This window comes from Oncorhynchus masou, chromosome 1, assembly GCF_036934945.1.
Source record: "Oncorhynchus masou masou isolate Uvic2021 chromosome 1, UVic_Omas_1.1, whole genome shotgun sequence".
Classification (NCBI taxonomy): domain Eukaryota; kingdom Metazoa; phylum Chordata; class Actinopteri; order Salmoniformes; family Salmonidae; genus Oncorhynchus; species Oncorhynchus masou.
The window spans coordinates 66,378,426-66,402,392 of NC_088212.1; the positions used below are offsets into that span (position 1 = coordinate 66,378,426).

General features: G+C 40.9%; 2 protein-coding genes across 4 annotated transcripts in view; one reads left to right on the forward strand and one right to left on the reverse strand.

Annotated features, from left to right (window-relative positions):
* LOC135548322 (myotubularin-related protein 13-like) overlaps positions 1-18,370 on the reverse strand; it is a 213,222-nt gene extending 194,852 nt beyond the window's left edge. For 2 of the 3 annotated variants that reach the window (XM_064977821.1, XM_064977804.1), the window contains exon 1: positions 18,235-18,370. In XM_064977821.1, coding sequence (XP_064833893.1) covers positions 18,235-18,289 — 55 coding nt within the window. In that variant the 5' untranslated portion in view covers positions 18,290-18,370. The remainder of the gene's footprint in view (positions 1-18,234) is intronic. The other variant, XM_064977812.1, reaches the window with a different exon arrangement.
* A 3,522-nt stretch (positions 18,371-21,892) lies between these two features.
* Positions 21,893-23,967, forward strand: part of LOC135548633 (pro-adrenomedullin-like) — a 2,590-nt gene continuing 515 nt past the window's right edge. The window contains exons 1-4 of the mRNA XM_064978441.1: positions 21,893-22,011; positions 22,578-22,693; positions 22,830-22,955; positions 23,180-23,967. The exon at positions 23,180-23,967 is cut by the window's right edge and continues 515 nt beyond it. Of these exons, the coding sequence (XP_064834513.1) occupies positions 22,590-22,693; positions 22,830-22,955; positions 23,180-23,483 (534 nt within the window). The 5' untranslated portion in view covers positions 21,893-22,011; positions 22,578-22,589 and the 3' untranslated portion in view covers positions 23,484-23,967. The remainder of the gene's footprint in view (positions 22,012-22,577; positions 22,694-22,829; positions 22,956-23,179) is intronic.

Below are 23,967 nucleotides of genomic sequence, written 5' to 3' on the forward strand. Positions count from 1 at the left end.
AAGTTTGTTGCAGACAGGCCATATGTAGCCAATGTAATTCATAAGGATATTTATTTTTAGCAGGATATGTTCTACCTGCAGGCTGCAATGTTTTTATTTGTTGGCTTTAGGTAGGCAGTTTTTTGTAACGTAGTTGGCCATGGCAATCAAAGTTACTTTTTTAGGTTTATATTTCCTTTTAGATTTGGATAGCATTTTCATTAACCGCATGACAATAGTTGAGATATGAAGACGTTACTATAAATTAAATTAAACTGTTTCACGAAAATATGCTTATGAAAACTGTAACTGGCACGCAGATCAGTAGAAATGGTCAAATACATTGGCATTCCACATGAGAATGGTTGACGACTCCTCGTGTAGCTTATTACCGGCAACTTCAGGAGAGTAATGGCAGAATCTGCAGGAGCGGGAGACTAATAGTTGGGTCAGTTCACATTTTTTTAATCTCTTCTGGTTCTCGATCTCTGACGCCCTTTTGAGGCATTTGTCTTTTTTTCATTAAACTGTAAGCTTTAAGTGTCAGACAAGCTCAATGCACATCGTTGATTTTATTAAAACACAGTGTCTGTATATGGAAAAATATACCTTTCTTTAAATTTTAGACCAATTGAAAGAACAGTCGACTTTTGGTCGACCAAGATTTTTGTTGTTGTCGGGGACGGCCCTAATTGATGAAATATGGATTATGACACTGGCCAGTATAATAAAAGATAAACATTCATACATCCACTCTCTCATACTCAGCAGCAACCCCCCTCCCCTGGCAGATCTCCAAAGCTGGTGTGGTAGGATCACATTTATCCTTCCATGTTGCACAACATCATGGGCCTAGCCTATAGTCTACATCAGTGCTTCTCAACTAGTTTTGCCTCAGGACCCAAATTGATCCAGGTTCTCAGTCGTGACCCCAATATTCACATCGCAAAAAATAATCACAAATACAATCCTGATTTTTTTTTAAATATATTTTTATGTTGATAGTAAATTTAGCAATTATATGACAAGGGAGCCCTGGAATACCTAGGAATACCTAGGATAGGATAAGTAATCCTTCTCACCACCCCCCCCCCCCCCTTAATGATTTAGATGCACTATTGTAAAGTGGCTGTTCCACTGGATGTCAGAAGGTGAATTCACCAATTTGTAAGTCGCTCTGGATAAGAGCGTCTGCTAAATGACTTAAATGTAAATGTAAGGGAGCATTGTATTGTAAGTCTATTCTGAGTGTTAACAATTTGCTTAAGGTATCCTTCCTTCTGAAAGTTACCTGCCTCTCGGGTAGACGCCCGCCCAGCCTGTGTGATTGAGGGTGTTGGAATGCATGCACTGTTATCTCAGACCCAGTTGTGGAGAATGAAATTGTTCCTGATCGAAATCACAGGGGGGAAAGTATGGACAAATGGTGGGGAATACCCCACCCCAGACAAAGGATTTATTATACTGACCACCACCCCCCCCCACACACCTCAGTTAAAACAGTTTGTGTAGGCAACAAGCAACGGCTTAAACAAATTGTCCCAAGATAAGAGCCGCCTCACCCTTTACTTATTTATTTAAGGTGAAAGTTTTGTTTGCAGGATGGGAGATAAGAACTGGCTTTTTGATAGGTCCTCCTCTAGTTACTCAGGGGTGACATTATATCAACATTATGCTGCGTACAGTAGTATGTTATCAGATCAAGCTCCACTCTGCAGACGTACAAACAGGATATTTTTTACAAATGGTTTGAGAGACTGGCATTCCATGTTTCCTGTTGGTCAAAAGTGGTGTTAATACAAAACATGCATCTCAGGTGTTGACAGGTGTTATTGGAGGGTGTTATTGACTGTTTTACCAGGGACATCCAAAGGTGTAGAGGAAATGTTTACCAGCTGTTTTCAAAGAACATAGGAAAAGAGTTGGCATGTCACAAACACTTTGCTTTTATGACTAGTGACTCAGACCAGGATTATCCACATGGCCAAGGACTTGTGGGCCTACACACTGCAATAGGCAATGTTAAAAAAAAAAACATTGTTCCTTAAAAATGTCCACACTTTTTATTACGACCCTGTTGCATTGGTAACGATAATACTTTTCTGAAATCAGAGGTTTGACTGTAAATGAAGGATCCTGTCACAGGAACCTTTTTGCTGTAGTGTAATGCTTGTCATTGAAATCTCCACAAATTATTGTCTTATACTTTCATTAAGTTGTCATGATGGTAGGGATGAGCATTTAAATTATTCTACTATTCGAATACGTTAATGTTATTACATTTATTTTCGGATATCCGCACAGGGTAAATACAAAATATATAAATAAGTTAAAATAAGGAATTTGGTATCGACTCTCAACCAGAATAATGCAATTGCACATGGCAGAGGTAAACATACTGCTTGTCTCCGTTACTATGGCTAACTGCAGCAGTGAAAGACCGAGAGCCTAAAAAACAGCTTATTTTACTAGGCCATCACTGTTGAACAGCCATCTACCAGGTGATGCACAATCACTTAGTTATTGAAAATATACACTACATGACAAATTATGGACACCTGCTCGTCGTACATCTCATTCAAAATCATGGGCATTAATAGGGAGTTGGTCCCCCTCCCCCCTTTTCTGTTGTAACATCCTCCACGGTGGGTTAACAAGGCAGTTAACCCACTGTTCCTACTGTTCCTAGGCAGTCATTGAAATTAAGAATGTGTTCTTAACTGACTTGCCTAGTTAAAGATTAAATAAAAAGGTGTAAAAAAAAAAAAAAAAAAGCCAAATCGGTGTCCAAAAATATCAATTGTTATGAAAACTTGAAATTGGCCCTAATTAAAATCAGCAATTCCGATTAATCGGTCGACCTCTACCCCAGACCATTATTCCTTGTGATTAATCACTCCAGAGAACGAGTTTCTACTGCTCCAGAGTCTAATGGCGGCGAGCTTTACACCACTCCAAACTGACATTTGCCATTGTGCGTGATGATCTTAGGCTTGTGTGCGGCTGCTCGGCCATGGCAACCCATTTCAAGAAGCTTCTGACTAAAAGTTATTGTGCTGATGTTGCTTCCAGAGGCAGTTTGGAACTCTGTAGTGAGTGATGCAACCGATGACAGACTATTTTTTTCACTCTTTAGCACTGAGAGGTCCCGGTCTGTGAGCTTGTGTGCGTTGTTGCTCCTGGACTTTTCCACTTCACAATAACAGCACATACAGTGGACCAGGGCAGACATTTGAGGAACTGACTTGTTGGAAAGGTGGTATTCTATGACGGTGCAACGTTGAAAGTTACTGAGCTCTTCAGTAAGGCCATTCTACTGTCTATGGAGATGCATGGTTGTGTGCTTCATTAAAAAAAAAAATATGTATACGCCGGTCAGCAACAGGTGTGGCCGAATCCACTAATTTGAAGGGGTGCCCACATATTTGTGCACACACACACACACACACACACACACACACAGAGAGTACCAGTCAAAGGTTTGGACACCTACTCATTCCAGGGTTTCTTTCATTTGACTATTTTCTACATTGTAGTAACCAAAAAAAGTGTTAAACAAATCAAAATATATTTTAGATTCTTCAAAGTAGCCACCCTTTGCCTTGATGGCAGCTTTGCACACTCTTGGCATTCTCTCAAACAGCTTCATGCGGTAGTCACCTGGAATGCATTTCAATTAACAGGTGTGCCTTGTTAAAAGTTTATTCTTGGAATTTCTTTCCTTAAGCATTCTAGTACAGTTAAATAATTAACACACACACACACACACACACACACACACACACACGTCTAAGGTATGGCATCTCAGTGCAAGAGGCATAACAGTCCCTGGTTAAAATCCAGTCTGTATCACATCCGGCCGTGATTGGGAGTCCCATAGGGCGACACACAATTGGCACAGTATCGTCCGGGTTTGGCCGTCACCGTAAATAACAATTTGTTATTAACCAACTTGCCTAGTTAAAAAGGTTACACACACACACACACACAACTGACCAAAAAGTTGTTGGCATTTACACATGTCCCCATTACCAGTAAAACAATCAAACCCTATATTTCTTTCACTTACTTACTTGCTGTGCTGTTCTGTTCGGGTTAAGTAGCTGGCTCGCTATTTATTTTCATGAACTGAAGTTCAATTTTAATAGGGAAACAAGAATACAACGATTCCTAAATCATTGCTAAGAATAATGAAAATGACTGCAGTTGATACTGGTCATTGTTTTCAGGCTGGTTGTATTGGTGCTAGCTAGGTACCAAGCTAAAGCTAGCTACCCCAGAAGTTGCGGTCAAACAAAATTATTCTTTATTACCAACGAGGTATTGTAAAAACATTGTGCGTGGCCAATGTTTGCAGACTTTTTTGAACAGCTTTGACAGTGGTACTGTATCTTTTTTGGCATGCAAAGACCCAAATGGCGTTCCAGAGTATGTATTAGAGGTTGACCGATTAATTGGGGCCGATTTCAAGTTTTCATAACAATCGGTAATCGGCATTTTTGGACACCGATCATGGCTGATTACATTGCACTCCATGAGGAGACTGCGTGGCAGGCTGACTACATGTTATGTGAGTGCAGCAAGGAGCCAAGTTAAGGTGCTAGCTATAAATAAAATTTGATCATTAAACTTATCTTAACATAGTCACTAGTTCGCCAAACAGGTGATTTAACAAACGCATTTGCGAAAAAAAGCACAGTCGTTGCACCAATGTGTACCTAACCATAAACATCAATGCCTTAAAATCAATACACAAGTATATATTTTTAAACCTGCAAATGTAGTTAATATTACCTGCTAACATGAATTTCTTTTAACTAGGGAAATTGTGTCACCTCTCTTGCGTTCTGTGCAACAGAGTCAGGGTATATGCATCAGTTTGGGCCGCCTGGCTCGATGCGAACTGTGTGAAGACTATTTCCTCATAACAAAGACAGACAACTTTGCCAAACTGGGGATGATTTAACAAAAGCGCATTTGCGGGAAAAAAAAGCACAATCGTTGCACGAATGTACCTAATCAAAGACATCAATTCCTTTCTTAAAATCAATACACAGAAATATATATTTTTAAAACCTACATATTTAGTTAAAAGAAATCCAGGTTAGCAGGCAATATTAATCTAAGGAAATGGTGTCACTTCTCTTGCGTTCATTGCACGCAGAGTCAGGGTATATGCATCAGTTTGGGCCGCCTGGCTCGATGCAAACTACTTTGCCAGAATTTTACGTAATTATGACATAACATTGAAGGTTGTACAATGTAACAGGAATATTTAGAGACTTAGGGATACCACCCGTTAGATACAAAACCGTTCTGTATTTTATTTCACTGAAAGAATAAACATTTTGTTTTCGAAATGTTAGTTTCCGGATTTGACCATATTAATGACCTAAGGCTCGTATTTCTGATTATATTATAATTAAGTCTATGATTTGATAGAGCATTCTGACTGAGCGGCGGTAGGCAGCAGCAGGCACGTAAGCATTCATTCAAACGGCACTTTCGTGCGTTTTTCAGCAGCACTTTGCTGTGCTTCAAGCATTTCACTGTTTATGACTTCAAGCTTATCAACTCCCGAGATTAGAGTAGCTATTAGAACATCCAATAGTCAAAAGTTATATGAAATGCAAATGTATAGAGAGAAACAGTCCTATAATAACTACAACCTAAAAACTTCTTACCTGGGAATATTGAAGACTCGTGTTAAAAGGAACCACCAGCTTTCATATGTTCTCAGCAAGGAACTTAAACGTTAGCTTTTTTACATGGCATATATTGAACTTTTACTTTCTTCTCCAACACTTTGTTTTTGCATTATTTAAACCAAATTGAACAGGTTTTATTATTTGAGACTAAATAGATTGATGTATTATATTAAAAGTTCAAATAAGTGTTCATTCAGTATTGTTGTAAATGTCATTATTACAAATAAATAATAATAATAAATATATAATATTAAAATCTGATTAATTGCCATCTGCTTTTTTTGGTCCTCCAATAAAATCGGTATCCGCGCTGAAAAATCAGTCGACCTCTAGTACGTATGTCTTGAAGCAAATAGCAGTGAAGTCATTACTGTGCAACTCCGGTAGGGCAACATCTGAAAAATAGCGCACTTGGTAGTGTGTACCGGTGCTCGACCAGTCGACGAAAGCCAACATCACCCGCGACAGACAATGGCAATGCATTCCCCATTATCATGGATTTCGACTTGAGTTGTCTCGCTGAACTGTTCTTACTCTTTCAAATGACTACTCGAATTGTTGACTGCTCGATCCACACAACAGACATTGTGGGCTAGGTTATGAATGCTGTGTATTTTACATGGTGTTGTTACAGCATGTACATACACTACCGTTCAGAGGTTTGGGGTCACTTAGAAATGTCCTTGTTTTTGAAAGCACATTTTTTGTCCATTAAAATAGCATCAAATTGATCCGAAATACAGTGTAGCCATTGTTAATGTTGTAAATGACTATTGTAGCTGGAAACGGCTGATTTTTTATGGAATATTTACATAAGAGTACAGAGGCCCATTATCAGCAACCATCACTCCTGTGTCCAAAGGCATGTTGTGTTAGCTAATCCAAGTATATATTTGTAAAAAGGCTAACTGATCATTAGAAAACCCTTTTGCAATTATGTTAGCACAGCTGAAAACTGTTGTGCCGATTAAAAGCAATAAAACTGGCCGCCTTTAGACTAATTGAGTATCTGGAGCATCAGCATTTGTGGGTTCGATTACAGGCTCAAAATAGCCAGAAACGAATAATTTTCTGAAACTCGTCAGTCTCGTCTTGTTCTGAGAAATGAAGGCTATTCCATGCGAGAAATTGCCAAGAAACGTGAACATCTGGTACAACGCTGTGTACTACTCCCATCACAGGACAACGCAAACTGGCGCTAACCTTAATAGGAAAAGGAGTGGGAGGCCCCGGTGCACAACTAAGCAAGAGGACAAATACATTAGTGTCTAGTTTGAGAAATAGATGCCTCACAAGTCCTTAAGTGGCAGCTTCAAATAGTACCCGCAAAACACCAGTCTCAACAGTGAAGAGGCGACTCCAGGATGCTGGCCTTTTTAACATTTAATTGTTAGATTAATACATGTCTACTAGCAGTATGTTATATTTAGAGTTAGCGATCTAGCTAATGTGTTTTGAGTTCACACTTCCTCTGGTGGTTAATTAGCAACGATTGAATTAGGCCTATATATAATATTAGTACACAAAGATAAAGGCAAATTAATGAACAAAAACATCTGAAAAGCCTGGAGCCCGATTTTGATAGTAAAATAACAAAAAAAGCCTAATCACTGGATTAGGTCACATATGAAAAGATTTTGAATCATGCATTCCTGCTTGGACATGTTAAACCGAATAATGCATTTATTGAATACCATCTCAGTAGTTTATTCCACTTCTTAATATATCAACATTTCTCCCAGGGAAAATGTTAGTCTGGAGCCCTGGAAATGGATAAGCCCTCTTCTAAAATAAATAAAAACATAGTTGACTAAGGTTTTATTGTTGACTAAAGCCAAGAATGCTGGCTGCAGTAGAGTCTTTCGACAAATGGCTGTTTGCTGAAGTATTTTGCTTGTTCAAATAGGCAAGCACAAGTGACGCAAGTGTTAGATAAATCACATTGTAAAGCCCAGTCAAGAAAATACAAATCAGCTTTGTGATAAATCTTTGTATATGGCAATTTGCCAATTTTTTTAAACCTGCAATTATTCACAGAGCTACACTTAAGCAACAAATCAACAAAACATTACTCATCAAGAGGCAGCAATCTCGAGCTGAACAGAACAACAGCCAAAGCCAAGTGTGGAGAAACCATTTGAGTCATGCTACAGTATATGCTGATGAAGACATTCCACCCCACATTGACCTCTAGCATTCTTGCATCCCTAAAAAGTGCACAGCTAAAATGATAGAACCATCAGGCATCAGCATATGGAAGCAGTTTGTTCTCGCTCGCAATGAATGAGAGGGTATTTTTTTCTTGCAGGTTTGAGTCACATTATGCAAGCCATTTCCTGTGTCCACAACTTTAATAAAAGGGAGCAAGATCTGTCATAAAGCCAGGATTGGCCAGTAAATGCCTCAAACACATCTATGTAGTTCTAATCGGAGAGGTTATCATTTCTATCACATAGAGTATGAGGCAGGCAGCAGGGCAAACTCCTCCATTTCACTTTGCAAATTACGATGTATGGCACACAGTAAGCCAGAGAATATTTACTACAGCTCCAATGCCAAATACCCAGAAAGAGTATCCTTCAGTAAGGAGAAAGACACACTGCTTATTCAAGTCTGGATGCAGGCACACTTTTTTATTTTTGACATTCCAGCTCAATGTTGCAAAATAAATCCAAGGTTCATGGATCAAATCGGACATTAGTCCCCAGGGAAACAAAGCCCTAGTACAACCTCTGGGGGTACAGTTTAGGTTAAGATGATGTAAAACTTTGTCCTATCATGTTTATGTACTTGGGATGCGCATCTTTCCCTTTCAAGATGATTTGATACGCATCTAGATACATGGACTCTGATACAGGAACGATTATAGTTTGAAACAAGTCGGTGCTATTCGGTTTGACATTCATTTTATTGTAAATTAAAATCTGTTGCTGATGAAGCCTGGCTTCTCTGAGCCGTCTGTCTAAAGGATGTACAGTGCCTTCGGAAAGTAGTCAGACCCCTTGACTTTTTCCACATTTTGTTACATTACAGCCTTACTATAAAATGTATTAAATTATAATTCAAAACTATGAAATAACACATGTGAAACATGAAGCAACCAAAAATAAAGGGGAAAAAAGCTATATTGGAGATTCTTTAAAGTAGCCAACCTTTGCCTTGACAACTTTCCACACTCTTGCCATTCTCAAACAGCTTCATGAGGTAATCACTGGAATGCATTTCAATTAACAGGTGTGCCTTGAAAGAAATTCCACAAATGAACTTTTCTTAATGCGTTTGAGCCAATCTGTTGTGTTGTGACAAGGTCGGAGTGGTATACAGATGATAGCCCTATTTGGTAAAAGACCAAGTCTATGTTATGGCAAGAACAGCTTAAATAAGCAAAGAGAAAAACAGTTCATTCCATTAAGACATGAAGGTAAATGTGAAAATTTCCAAGAATTTTGTACATTTCTTCAACTGCAGTCGCAAAAATCATCAAGTGCTAAGATGAAACTGGCTTTCATGAGGACCGCCACAGGAAAGGAAGACCCAGAGTTACCTCTGCTGCAAAGGATAAGTTTATTAGAATTACCAGCCTCAGAAATTGCAGCCCAAATAAATGCTTCAGAGTTCAAGTAACAGACATCTAAAACATCAACTGTTCAGAAGAGACTGCGTGAATCAGGCCTTCGTGGTCGAATTGCTTCAAAGAAACCACAACAATAAGAGACTTGATTGGGCCAAGAAACACAAGCAATGGACAAAAGACCGGTGGAAATCTGTCCTTTTGTCTGATGAATCTAAATGTTAGATTTTTGGTTCCAACCGCTGTCTTTGTGAGATGCGGAGTAGGTGAACGAATGATCTCCGCCTGTGTGGTTCCCACCGTGAAGCATGGAGGTGGTGTGATGGTGCTTTGCTGGTGACACAGGCTGTGATTTATTTAGAATTCAAGGCACACTTAATCAGCATGGCTATCACAGTATTCTGCAGCAATATGCCATCCCATCTGGTTTGCGCTTAGTGGGACTATCATGTTTGTCAACAGGACGACGACACAACACACCAGGCTGTGTAAGGGCTATGACCAAGGAGGAGAGTGATGGAGTGCTGCATCAGATGCTCAACCCAAATTAGATGGTTTGGGATGAGTTGGGCTGCAGAGTGAAAGGAAAAACAGTCAACATGTGCTCAGCATGTGGGAACTCATTCAAGACTATTGGAAAAACATTCCAGGTGAAGCCGTTTGAAACAATGCCCAGACTGTGCAAAGCTGTCAAGGCAAAGGTTGGCTACTTTAAAGAATCTCAAATATAAAAAAAAAAAATTTATTTGAGCTTTATTATTTATTTGGTTGCTTAATAATTCCATATGTGTTATTTCACAGTTGATGTCTTCACTATTATTCTACAATGTAAAACAAATAGTACACATAAAAACCCTGGAATGAGGTGTGTCCAAACTTTTGAGTAAGTATTCAGACCTTTTGCGATGAGACTCAAAATTGAGCTCAGGTGCATCCTGTTTCTATTGCTCATGCTTAAGATGTCTCTACAACTTGATCGGAATCCACCATTGGTAAATTGAAGTGATTGGATATCATTTGGAAAGGCACAGAGTTGACAGTGAATGTCAGAGCACAAACCAAGCCCTGCGGTCAAAGGAATTGTCTGTAGAGCGCCGAGACAGGATTTTGTTGAGGTACAGATCTGGGGAAGGGTACCTTTCCTACATGGAAGTGGTTTGGAACCACAAAGGCTCTTCGTGGAGCTGGGCGCCCAGCCAAACTGAGCAATTGGGGGAAAAGCGCCTTGGTCAGGGAGGTGACCAACAACTCAAAGGTCACTCTGAGGTCACTTCGGTAAAGGCACAACAGCCCACTTGAAGTTTGCCAAAAGGCACCTAAAGACTCTCAGACCATGAGAATCAAGATTCTCTGGTCTGATGAAACAAAGATTGAACTCTTTGGCCTGAATGCCAAGCGTCACTTCTGGAGGGAACCTGGCACCATCCCTACAGTGAAGCATGGCGGTGGCAGAATCATGCGATAGGGAATTTTTTTCAGTGGCAGGGACTGGGAGACTAGTCAGGATAAGATGAACGGAGCAAAAGTACAGAAAGATCCTTGATGAAAACTTGCTCCAGATGGCTCAGGACCTCAGACTGACGCAAAGGTTCACCTTCCAACAGGACAACAACCCTAAGCACACAGCAAAGACAATGCAGGAATGATTCAGAACAAGTCTCAATGTCCTTGAGTGGCCCAGCCACAGACCAGACTTGAAAACCGATCAAACATCTCTGGAAAGACCTGAAAATAGCTGTGGAGTGATGCTCCCCATCCAACCTGACAGAGCTTGAGAGGATCTGCAAAGAATAGAGGTGGGCCGAGCTTGTAGCGTCATACCCAAGAAGGCTCAAGGTTGAAACACTGCCATCAGTGCTTCAACAAAAGTACTGAGCAAAGGGTCTGAATACTTTATATATACAAAAAACGGTAATCTTAAATTTACATACATAACACATACACGCAAACTTTTCTAAAAACTTGTTTTTGCTTTGTCACTATTGGGTATTATGTGTAGATTTATGAGGGGGGGGGGGGGCGATTTAATACATAAGGCTGTAACATAACAAAATCTGGAAAAAGTCAAGGGGTCTGATTCATTTCCGACAGCACTGTATATGTCTATAGTGTCTGTAGGCACTTTAGCTGAGCCATAAGAGATACTGGGCATCTACCCACACACTATCAGTTTGGGGGAGAAACGTTCGCTTTTTAATCTGAAATCACAAACAAATTTATTGGTCATTCTCGCAGATTCATTATTACAGAGAATCAGACAAATTAGCTACTTAGCTTATTCAAGCTAGTCTCAAAATACAACACTGCCCCTTTGAGACCAAAAAAAGCTTTTACCCGACTTGCTTTTCAAAGATGTCTAGAAATGTACACGGTTGTGCTCTTGTAGGAAGCATTCCCTCACCTATCGCTGACTACATTATCTATAACTGGGTTAATAACTCACTAACTAGCAAAGGATATGAAGAAAATGTTCACATGTGGCTACATGCAGCTCTTGCTTTGATCTCAAAACAAGCTCAACTACTCACGACTACAGCTGTGGTCTAAGGCACTGCATCTCAGTAATTGCGGCATCACAACAGGCAATGATTGGGAGACCCATAGAAGGGCACAATTGGCCCAGCATCGTCCATGTTTGGCCGGTGTAGGGTGCCATTGTAAATAAGAATTGTTTCTGAACTGATTTGCCTAGTTATATATAAAATAGTCCAGTTCAAAGTAAATGGCACAGATCCATATATGGCAATAGCCTATTTGCATATAGACCTACTGCAGCTCTGATTGGTTATGCCGCACTGGTCCGGGCTGAGTAGTGTACAATATAATCTACTCAGATTCCTTCTGCCTACAACAACGTTTCTTGCATAGTTATTTTTGTTTAAAGCATGTTGCATTGAAAGTGGTTAATATTGCATTGATTCGATCACAATTGCCACAGTAAAAGGAAACATTGAGTGTTAACAGGGAAAACTCTACAATGTTGAGTGAAGTTCAATCTTGTGCTTCTCTCCTTGGGTTGACTTCTCTTCTGCACTCTGCGCTGGCAGTCCCGGGAGCTGTGCTGCAAGGGGGGAACATTGGTCATAGCCAATGAATATATGGCACTAGGGTTGCAAAGGGTCGGAAACTTTACGGTAAATTTCCAGAAATGTTCCATGGGAAGTTAAGTTGCCTTATAACGGTGAACCTTCTTTTTGTGGGATACACAATTCTAGGTCTTGTGGCATATTTTGGTTAAACTATCCCCAATTCAATGGAATTGTCAGCCTCTGCATGCACAGTGCATTCTTCCATCACGTGCAGCTGATTCTCAAGATCCTCCACACTAATGAGATGTTATTGAGCCCACACAACTACACTGTCAGAGCCAGGAAAAACATGCTTTCTGGTACGTTTTGATTACAATACTGGGTGGGGTGAATATATTGTACATGACATACAGAATTTTTTGAAAACTAGTAAATTGTAGTCTACAACAAAGTGTTTAAATAATTTCTAACTTAATTTCTGCTAGTTAGTTTTTGCTACCATGTGGGTTTTAGCTTGCTTGAGCCTGCTAACTGAGGTGTTAATTCACCTGTTCCCAAACATGTTTCATTTTAAAACATTTATCTTACAAAGGAGTTGTTTAATCTAACTGCTTAACAATGTATCTGTACATGGAATTGTATTTTTTTCTATTTTTTTCTTTACTCATCTTTGCAGGAAAATGCCACGGGCACTATCTGATGTGTGGAGATCTTTCACTGTAGCTAATGTAGAAAGAAAAGCTAGGTACATTTGCAAATACTGTCACAAATCATTTGTGAAGAACGCAACAAAGATGCAGAATCCTCTGGCCAAGTGCATAAAGTTCCCCAGCGCTCACAACAAGCAACCTCTAAAGTCCCTCTACTTCTATTTGAGGTGAAAATTATGAATCAGACACTTTACCGATAGCAACAGCTCATGGTCCTCCTGGAATCAGAAGTGTTTTTGAGTCAATGGAGGAACGTAGTCAGAGAAATGCTGATGAATGTCTTGCTCGAGCTGTGTATGCAACTGATTCACCTCTGATGCTCACAGGCAATGTGTATTGGAAGACATTTCTAAATGTTATTCGCCCAGCATACACCCCTCCAACCAGACATGCTTATCTACTCATTTGCTGGATGCAGAGTTCAACAAAGTTAAAGTGAAGGTCAAGCAAATCATAGAGAAAGCAGGCTGTATTGCAATCATCTCTGATGGGTGGTCGAATGTCCGTGGGCAAGGAATAAATAACTACATCATCTCCACCCTTCAACCAGTATTCTACAAGAGCACAAACAAGGGACAACAGACGCACCGATCTCTACATTGCAGATGAGCTGATGGTAGTCATCAATGACCTTGGACCACAGAAGGTATTTGCACTGGTGACAGACAATGCTGCCAAAATGAAGGCTGCTTGGTCTAAAGTCAAGGAGTCCTACCCTCACATCACACCCATTGGCTGTGCTGCTCATGCAATGAATATGCTCCTCAATGAGGTCTTGGCACTGAAAACAATGGATACACTCTACAAGAGAGGCAAGGAAATGGTTAGGTATGTGAAGGGTCATCAAGTTATAGCAGCAATCTACCTCGCCAAGCAAAGTGAGAAGAATAAGACTGCCACATTGAAGTTGCCCAGCAACACCCATTGGGGTGGTGTTGTCATCATGTATGACAGTCTCCTGGAGGGGAAGGAGTCTCACCAAGAAATGGCAATACCACAGTCTGCCGATATGGACAGCCCAATCAAGAGGATCCTCCTGGATGATGCATTTTGGGAGAGTGTGGTAAGCAGCCTGAAACACCTGGAACCTATAGCAGTAGCCATTGCACGGATTAAGGGAGACAATATCATCCTGTCTGATGTTCAGACACTGCTTGCAGATGTAAGAGAATAAATCGGTACTGCCCTGCCCACTTTACTGTTGCTCTAACCAGAGGAAACTGCAGTTCTGAATTACATCAAAAAGCAAAGACTTCTGCCTGAAGCCCATACTCGCCACAGCGTACCTATTGGACCCCAAGCATGCTGGCAAAAGCATCCTGTCTGGTGTAGAGATCAACAAGGCCTATGGTGTCATCACTACCATGTCTCGCCACCTTGGCCTGGATGAGGGCAAGGTTCTTGACAGTCTGGCAAAGTACACTTCCAAGCAAGGGCTTTGGGATGGAGATGCAATATGGCAGTCATGCCAACATATCTCATAAGCCACTTGATGGAAGGGACTTTGTGGATCTGAGGCTCTTTCCCCTGATGCCTCCATCATCCTCCAAATCCCACCAACATCCGCAGCCTCAGAGCACAACTGGTCCTTGTTTGGGAACACACACACTAAAGCACGCAACAGGCTGACCAATACAAGGGTTGAAAATTGGTGTCCATCTAGGCAGATTTCAGGCTTTTTGAGCCTGACATCGAGCCATCCTCAACAAGGTTGGAAAGTGACAGTGAAGATGAGGCCTCAGAGTCTGATGTTCAAGAGGTGGACATTGAGAAGGTCCAGGGTGAAGATATGGAAGTCTGAGAGGAAGACAAATTAAGCTTTAGTTTGTAGACTATAATTTTACAGATGCATGTTTTTGGGAGATGCGATGGATCATTGGGGATCATTCAATATTCCCTTTTGTTGTCCAGTGAAATTATCCCATAAGTCAACTCAATTAATTGAAGTTCAATTCGTAACTAAATAGTTTTTTATTTCTATTGGTGGGATTTAATCATGTCTACTTATGATAAAGTAAAATGTTTGTTTGTCTCCATATGATGAATATATTCAATGGAAAAAAACATCTACATTTGAATGGTATTAATATTAATTTGCATACATTTCCATTAATTCCCACAGAAAATGTCCACCTCTGAATATTCCCCAAAATGTGCAACCCTATACAGCACAACTTTGGATTTCACCTCTCCCCAGTCTCATAACCTAATGTTTTAGACCGTTTGGGAGTTGATAGACACGGAGTGATCTTCTCGGGATGTCTTTGGCCCATCGCGCTCTAGAGACTCCTGTGGTGGGCCGGCTGACACGGTCACCAGCTGTACGGTGTTTCCTCCAACACATTGGTGCGCCTGGCTTCTGGGTTAAGCAAGCAGTGTGTCAAGAAGCAGTGCGGCTTGGCAGGGTCGTGTTTCAGAGGATCCATGGCTCTCGACCGTCGCCTCTCCCGAGTCCGTAAGGGAGTTGGAGTGATGGGACAAGAGTGTAATTACCAATTGATCTAACGAAAAAGTGGGGAGGAAAAAAAGTAAACAAAAAAAATGCATGCAGCCTACCAATAGCCTACTTTTATTCTGGTAAAACAACCTTTTGAACAGTGCCTTTGATTTTTTTTTTAAATAACCTAGCAAATTACACTGGTTGTCACTCAACTAGTAAAGCCGATTGCGCAAACAATGCATAAAATGATGAAGCGTAGCCTTCAGTCATATAGCCAATCGAAGGAAATAGGCTACATTTCTTTAAAACAGATCAAACGCAAGACAGTTAAGTGTCCGCTATTATTAAGTATAGGCTATAGCCTAAAACCCAAGTATCCGACCAGGGGGTGGGGGAGAAGAGAAACCATATATTCTGACAGGAATTCTCCGCTCTGTCTGGCCTGCATTACTCTCTTGCGTTGTGTAACATATTGAAATAGGTAATAGCAAATAGGAATAGGCAAATTACTCGGAATGTCACTTGTGTGCTGCCCTGCTGTGCTCTACCAGACACTGTTCTATACTGTGGGGTGCCAGTCAAATTCAAATAGGCTAAACCGTTGTCTGTCACATCATGATGTCGTCACCATCAACAATGGCTGTCAATCACACTCTATCATAATATCATCCAACCCAACTTCTATTCATTGCTATTTATGTGACCACAGTGAAGCAGACACAAAAGACGAAAAATAATTTCCATCAAAAGCTGCCATCATCATCATCATAAAAGGTTCCTTTCCAGGTAGGGCCTACCTCTCACCCATGCTGAAGTCAAATTTAGTGGTATGACAAACTGAATGTAGTGGGTTGATGTTGGCTAGATACGTGCCTTTATTAAGGTCTCCAAGGAATGTAAGCTACAGATCTGAAGAGTTTGTGTGCTTTACTAGGCTGGAAATCCATTAAATTATGCCTTGGACAATATGTGGCTCGTCCTGTTGGTTTAATGTCTTACCTGACCAATGTATTTATTCCCAATCTTCCTACACGGTGGGAGGCTCCCATTAGTAAAATATCACTGGAGTAGAAATAGCCTAACCTAGCTTATGCCATGGACTGGCTGGGCCGCTCTCTTGACAGCAGACCTATCCTTCAACAAATGACAACGAGCATCAACATGATTTTTTATGAGTCAGTCATTTGGAACAGAATTGGGTCAAGTGTGGAGAAGGAGCCACAATAAAGCTGGGAAGTGATCATGGCTTCTGTGTGGATCCCTGGCTGGACTTAACAATCAAGGTGGAGAAAAAGCAGCTGCTGTCTGTCTACTCAGCCCACTGTCTGCAGTCCAGCTTTACAAAAGAAGGGCAAAGCAATTAAGTGAAATGCATTCTCAGGGCGACATGTTCTTGTTGTTTGTTTTCTTTTTGTGAGAGTCTAAAAAGCATTTCCAGTTTTCTAGTAGAGAATGCAACTGCAGTTCACACAAAGGGACATCTATGCAGTACAACTGCTGATTCCCCCCAGGTCCAGACATCCCTGGATGTACATAATCCCACACCTCAGTAACACATGAGAAGAGGATGGGAAAATAAACAGGATGGACAGAGATATTTTTTTATCTGGAAATCCCCATCCCTACTAGAGGCGTATTCAATCACCTCTGGCTGTAACAAACATCCTCTTATCAGGGAGATCCACCACTCTCTCATTCTATTCATCATTATCCATCTCAGTCAGAACTGGGGGTTTTATGAGCGGGCAGAATCCATCTAGGCTCCAGCGATGCCTAGATGGATGAACATTTTGTTCCTACGGCACAGAAGTTGTTTGTCAGTTGAGTGACATTGGGGCCACTATTTACCTATTCATGTGGCTGCCTCTGGTGAGTGAGTTGATTCAGCTGGATTGGTTGGTTGTCTCCCTCTCACATATGGGCCTGGAAAGATGCCACTGCACTTGGGATGTGTCTTTACTCCCTTAAGGGTAGTCTACGTTCCTTCATCATTCTTCGAATGCAGGCCATACTTTGGGCTCAGTATAAACATCCTCTTTCTTGTTTGCTCTTCTTCGGTAGTTTCCTCTTTCAACCAAGCCAATTCAAAAGGAATGTTCCAACTGTAGGCCAAGTAATTTTGTTACAAAAGTACAGTATCACAATGATTTAGCAGACCAGAGTGTGGGTCTGGTTTGGGAACCTCAGTTCTGGGCCCCACTTTTGAGTCCCCCCCAAAAAATTACCAAGTAATTGACTTCCCCTATGCCCAGCCCATCTTGTAGGAACATTGGATAAAAACAATTTCATATAAAACAGGATTTCTCTTCTCATTCTGCCGGTGTCAAACAAAATATGATATCCTAAAAGTTGCAAATGATATGAGATTGTTAATGATATGAGACTTATGCAAACCTTACAGCTGAATGCATTCTCCAAAATCATGATACCAAAGCTGCTCCCGGTGCAAGCCACGCACGTCACGAACTACAATTCCAAAGGGCTGGACTTGTCACATCAACAGGATGTTACAGTTCGTCTCAATGAAACTCAAGTTTGTTGGTTAAATATCTACAACACTTAGTCCCCCCCTCCCCCGTTGCATATATTTAAAACCCGTCGTATGTGCATTCTAAATATACCAATAGTTCAACAATGACACGCTGCAGACTGCTTCAAATCTCAGATATCAATAGCTAACCACCTAGCTAATCAAAGCTAACCAGCAAGCATTATCAACACTGACGGACTGGATAAACCCAAGCATTTGAAGTTCAATGTAGCATTCGTGTTCCAAGTGTTACTTTCAAAAACTTACCAGTTTTGTCCTGATCTAATCTCACGACAATCAAATAATCAGCCAATCTCGCCATGTTTGCTTCTTATTCCGAAATCTACCAACACAATTCAGCATTTTTCTTTCTTCAAAAGCACAGCCATGTTTGACAGAAGGAGTGATATTGCGCTTGCGTGTAGAAGTAGCGACATCCATGGGCGTGGGCGCTTGGTTTACAAATAGAAACTGTGTGGCCGCAAACAGGGTCACACCCTGCCACACCGCTTGTTGGCCAGCACGGAAAACCATCTGATGACCACTCGAATTTCGTTAGCATGCTCATAAAAAAAAAAAGTTACCTACCGATTGGGGAGAAAAGGGGTAAAAATAAATAAAAGTACATGTAAAAAAATAAGTTACCCAAATATTTTCAAGTCCATTCGAGAGTAGATGAGACTAGGCTAGATGAGAAAAAATAGTAGCCTAATCTTCTTTGCAAGAATGTGGGTTAGAGCGTCTGCTAAATGACTTAAATGTAAATGTAAATGTATAATACATTAAGATAAATTAAAAGTATTGTAGGTTATGGCATCCAGTATTTCTTAAACATGTATTGAAATAATTGTATAGGATATTTAGTTTGCTAGAAGCACTTAGCAGAGGGTGCTGGTGGGAAAATCTGTGTCAATAGCATGATTACTATTTTCCATAATCACACTGCGTCAAACTTAAACATCCCCTCCCTCCCTTCTTTCTCTCTCTCTCTCTCTCTCTCTCTCTCTCAGACAAAAACACGCGCATTACCTTTAAATGTCTATGGCGCACACACACAAACACACACACCGGGGGGCATTAGGGTCACACACACACACAAGACTTGGGGATAAGGTCAGGCAAAATGTGAAATAAGAGCGCACAACTCCACTCACTTCTGGAATTCTGTGGACAGTGAGTGACCTTTCCTGAAAATTAATAGGGGAGGGAGACGCTGCAGGGTGGAAAACACCGGTGTGCGGGAATCCTTCTCTTGTGCTGTTTTTGCCAACATCTCAACGACTTGGACTGAACATATTCCACAACATCATGGTCCCTAGCATACTAGGGCAATTTGAGAGAGAATCTCTTCATTAACAAGTAGCCTATTGTTAACTTCATTTTGATGATTCCGCTCCGCCAACCATTATGCTTATGCTATCAGCTGCTTCTCTCCTGTAAGGTGTTATCATATCTGTCATGATAGGGTCTTCACTTCAACACCAGACATGTAGCTTAGTTATATTTTGCACAGTAGCATAATATTTCTGAATAGAAAGTATTTTACAATAATACAGTATGTCTGCCGCTCCGTCTGCAGTTGAAATAATAAATCATGACTTTCGTCATCTACTCTACAGAATTTGGTATTTGAGTTGTTGAATAAAAAAAATGAAATTGTTCCAGGTCAATGGGGTTCAAGGGGGCAGAATGAAAGAATTAATGACTACACAGGTGCAAACCCCACAAAGCTTCCAGGTCTATCAAATCACCATGACAACATTGAGGAACATTTCCATAACATATCAACATCTAGGTATGTGTTCATCTATTCCTCTATAAACCTTCCAAGACATAGCTTCCTAGTTTACGTTCCTTCCCACCTTACCTGCTACATTAACATACCACAGCTGTGACTGAACAAATTGCGGTCATGTTCCTGACACCTGTCTTACAAGAAGCTAACAAATGATTGCGCCATATAAAGAGCCACTGAACAATGATGCTGTCATGGTTGCGCAATATTCTTCTCTCCATATTAGGAGATTAAATGACTTGGGTACTTGGGGATTACTTGTCTGGCAGAGGAAATTATCATTACAAATGGTTACAAAATGTTTGCTGGTTTACAACACGTGTTTCACATGTATGTATTTACAGTAACACAAGGGACACCAAGTAAGCAAGGAATCCGTACGTATTATGTATAGAATTGTGTGTAGTAGGATTTCTATTCAAGGCTGAAGGGAGATTTAGGTGACTTTCTGTCTGAATTACTGCACGTGACATAGTAAAATGCGATACACACAGATATGTTCTATTCAGCACGTACAAGGTTCTTTATCAGTTGTTTGAGATACATTCTGAGCACTGAGAAAGCATTTCACATGTTGTTCCCAAAATACTTACGCATTTGCTATTAAAGACATTACACATTGAAAGCCACAAATTGTGATTATCTGATCACATCGAGGCTTACATGTTTTTCAGTGTTCTTGAGATTTAAGACCAAGTCGTGGGGACTACACAAGCTAATTCCAATGCACTGTTCCCATCCCCAGACATACCCTCACCAGACACCAGCCTTGGGTCAGCTGTGTGATTGACTGGAATGAAAAAACTAAAGTTGTTACACTCTGTGCTAATCCTGATGGCATCTTGTGCAGATATCTGTCCCCAGGGGCCTGTAATCAACATCTGCCTTATGACCCTTGCTGAAATTGTTTTGACCCCGCTGCATATCTCACTTTATTTCACTGTCTCACCATTCATTCGGAATGGTTTAATTTAGCTAAGCACATATGAAAAGTAAATGTACTTTTATTAAGGTCAAAGAGCTAAAGGGGTTCAGTGCAATCATTATACTTTGGTTTGAGATGAAGTCATATAGTCAGTGATTGTGAGGAGCAGATATCAGTAACACAGGGATCAGACTTGCTGTCTCTTGTGACTTAACCTATTATCCCCTTTATTTAATATGTCTCAGTTGTGATGTGTTGAGCACGAAGAAGTCATCCTAATTGTTTTTGAAATACCATGTTAGTTAGAGATTATGTAAAGCCAACAGATATAATCTTATGATAAATAACCCTCTTGATTTATTTGAGATAATTGCTAAATTCTTCTAAACATTTACATTAGTACAGCCAAATATTTGCCCTAATGTCTAAACAAATGCAGACACGGAGAATGTTGTGGTTATAATTTCACACACTTACTATTAATGAATAACTACTAAGTGTTCTTGTGTTATCTCGTGTCAAGCCCACTCATCAACTTTTCCTCAAGATGACTAAACTTGTAATCAGATCATTTTTTGCCCCTTGAGAGGGCATTGTGTCAACATTGAAGAAATGATATATGACAAAAATGTGCCGGAATGCAGGTGGACAAAAGTTAATAACTCCTTGACCTCAAACTCAGTTATGTCTAAAATGTTTCATTATGTCAGTGGACATAATAATTTGGTTTAGAATGTTCTCTGCCTCCTCCCCAAATACCAAAGGAATGAGCACTCACCATTTTCTCTTTTGGGAGTGTGAATCATTATTTCTTAATGTGTTTGCGAAGACATACTTTTTTTATGTAATCTTTATAAATGCATTTGATCAAAATAAAGTTGTAAACATGTGAATTTCAAATCACAAATAAAGATTCTGTCAATGAAAAGCAGGAAACAACAACAACATTCCTTAACAAGTATTACAGTAAATCACTCTCATATGACCCAAATATTTATTAAACTACTTCTGGCTTATTTAAACTTTATTATTCTCCTGGGTTTGCTATGCTGTTGCATTATCCCACTGATAAAGCAGGCTTCCAGCAGTCCTGGTCTGTGTGGGGTGGAGTAGTGGGACTGGGATGAGTCTATGTGTGTCAGTCAGTGAGCCCCTCCCACCTCCACTATAAAGGCTCATCGTCTGGTGTGTAGTGACTATTAGCACAGTGTCACAGCTGCCTTTCAGCATCAACAGCAACTTCAAGAAGCCTTTGGAATACTCTCTCCACATTGACTCTACTCTAACTACTTTATCACCCAAGTGAATTATTGAAGGATTTCAGGTATGTACTTTCAATTGAACCAGTTATTGACTGTTGCTCTGTTTGCTTCAGATGGCTTTATCAGGAGCTCAAGTGCGTTAGACAAGGACAGGTTGTCAATCTTATTATATAAGGAGTGCCGGTCTTCTTGTGCATGACTGTGGGCGGTGGTGGACGTCAGGCAAAAATACCAAATAAGGCTTATCTCTCTCTATCCAACCTTAGGTTTACCATGTTCTTTTTGGGTTATGGATATAATTGACTGAATGGGATTGACATTGCTCAGGGGAGGTTACAGCTTACTCTAGTTGAGGAAACTCTGTCATCTATAGACTGTGTCCTGCTTTTCACTGGCCAGGGCCTGCAACTTGGTTGTAAGTTTACTTGAGAGAACAAAATGTGACCTTAGTGTGACATTTAAAATAAATGAATGATAAGTGCAAATAACTTGGCTATTGGACTCTTCTGTAAGCAACAGCAAGAGGTTTGTGGGGGGGGGGGGCTCACATGTAATGATAGGAGGTTACTAAGTAAGTTATCGTTAATAAGTAAATAATTAACACGTTTTTTTCCCACTTTCCCCACAGGTACCAGTCAAAATGAAACTGATCCTGCAGTCTTTCCTCTACGGCTGTCTGCTGGCCACCATTGCACAGAGTGTGGCTGGATTCCAACTTGAAATTAGCCCAGAGCTTAAAAAGAGGTGAGCTAATTGATGAGCTATTTGTCAAGATAAGTCTGCTACAATGCATAGTGACCATGATATCAGCACATACTGTTGTGTATTTTTGTGGACTTCTTTGAACAGTTTTTAATGAGTTGGATTTCTTCCTTCCCAGGTTAAGCATATGGATGCAGAGCAGATTGAGACGAGATCTAAACAGTTTTTCTGCAGAGAGGATAGCAGAGTCTGTACAGTTTGTCAGCCCAGAAGACGTCAGGGACACCCTGATTCCTCATTCCAGGTAAAAGCCTATACCATACAAACCTTTGAATAACTCAATGTGCATGGTGCTATTTTGTTATCCTAGTGAAATCAAGTTTTCAAATCGAATTAAGAGACTAATCACCATTGTCAAACAAGGGTCATTCAAGTAAGCAAGCTGCGGAGGGGATCTCTGAGCCAAGTTGTGTCCGCTCAGGAATGCAAGGCATTAATTAATGGTCCTCTCCCTCCTCTCTCTTCCAGCACTGACATCAGTGTCCGAACCAAGAGGTCCAAAAATTCAGTGAACCAGGCCTGGAGACCGGGCTGCTCTCTGGGCACCTGCACTGTGCACGACCTGGCCCACCGCATCCACCAGCTCAACAACAAGCTAAAGATTGGTAGTGCACCCATCGACAAGATCAGCCCACACGGCTATGGCCGGAGGCGTCGTTCCCTCCCTGAGCGCAGGGCTACACTGAGGCTGGAGGGAGGCAGGCTGAGGCCTGTGTGGGGCAACGCAGACTCACACGTTCACAAGCTGGAGGAGCTGCTCAGACGGACATGAGCTGGACTTGTACGGGGGAGGAACAGGGGACGAGAGCAGCAGCCGAGGCTTAGTGTCTCTGCCCTGTTCTAAAATTCTCCAAATGCCTCAGACTTTTTCCAAATGTTCTCCAGTGCATTTTTTCCAGACGTGAGTACTGAGCGATAGCTGCAGCGCCTCTGGAAGCTGGACTTAGCAGAGGCATTGGCGATGCAGAGCGCCAAAACGACAGCTGGTCTACAGGCACTGGATGGCACCGTGAAGAGAGAGAAGGAGAGATGCTGAGGATGGTGCTATCTCTGCCCAGCTGTGGGAGAGGAGCAAGGTTAATACAGCGGTACAGACTCAGAGACGAGTCCACTGCGTAAATACTGGGACTCTATAAACCTGTTATGCAGATCCTGAACTTTGAGTTTTACCCTGTGGATTTACAGGAGCCAATTTCACCAAACCCTCTATACTCATCTGCACTTTTCAGTCCCAGCCGTCTCAGTCAGACATCTAC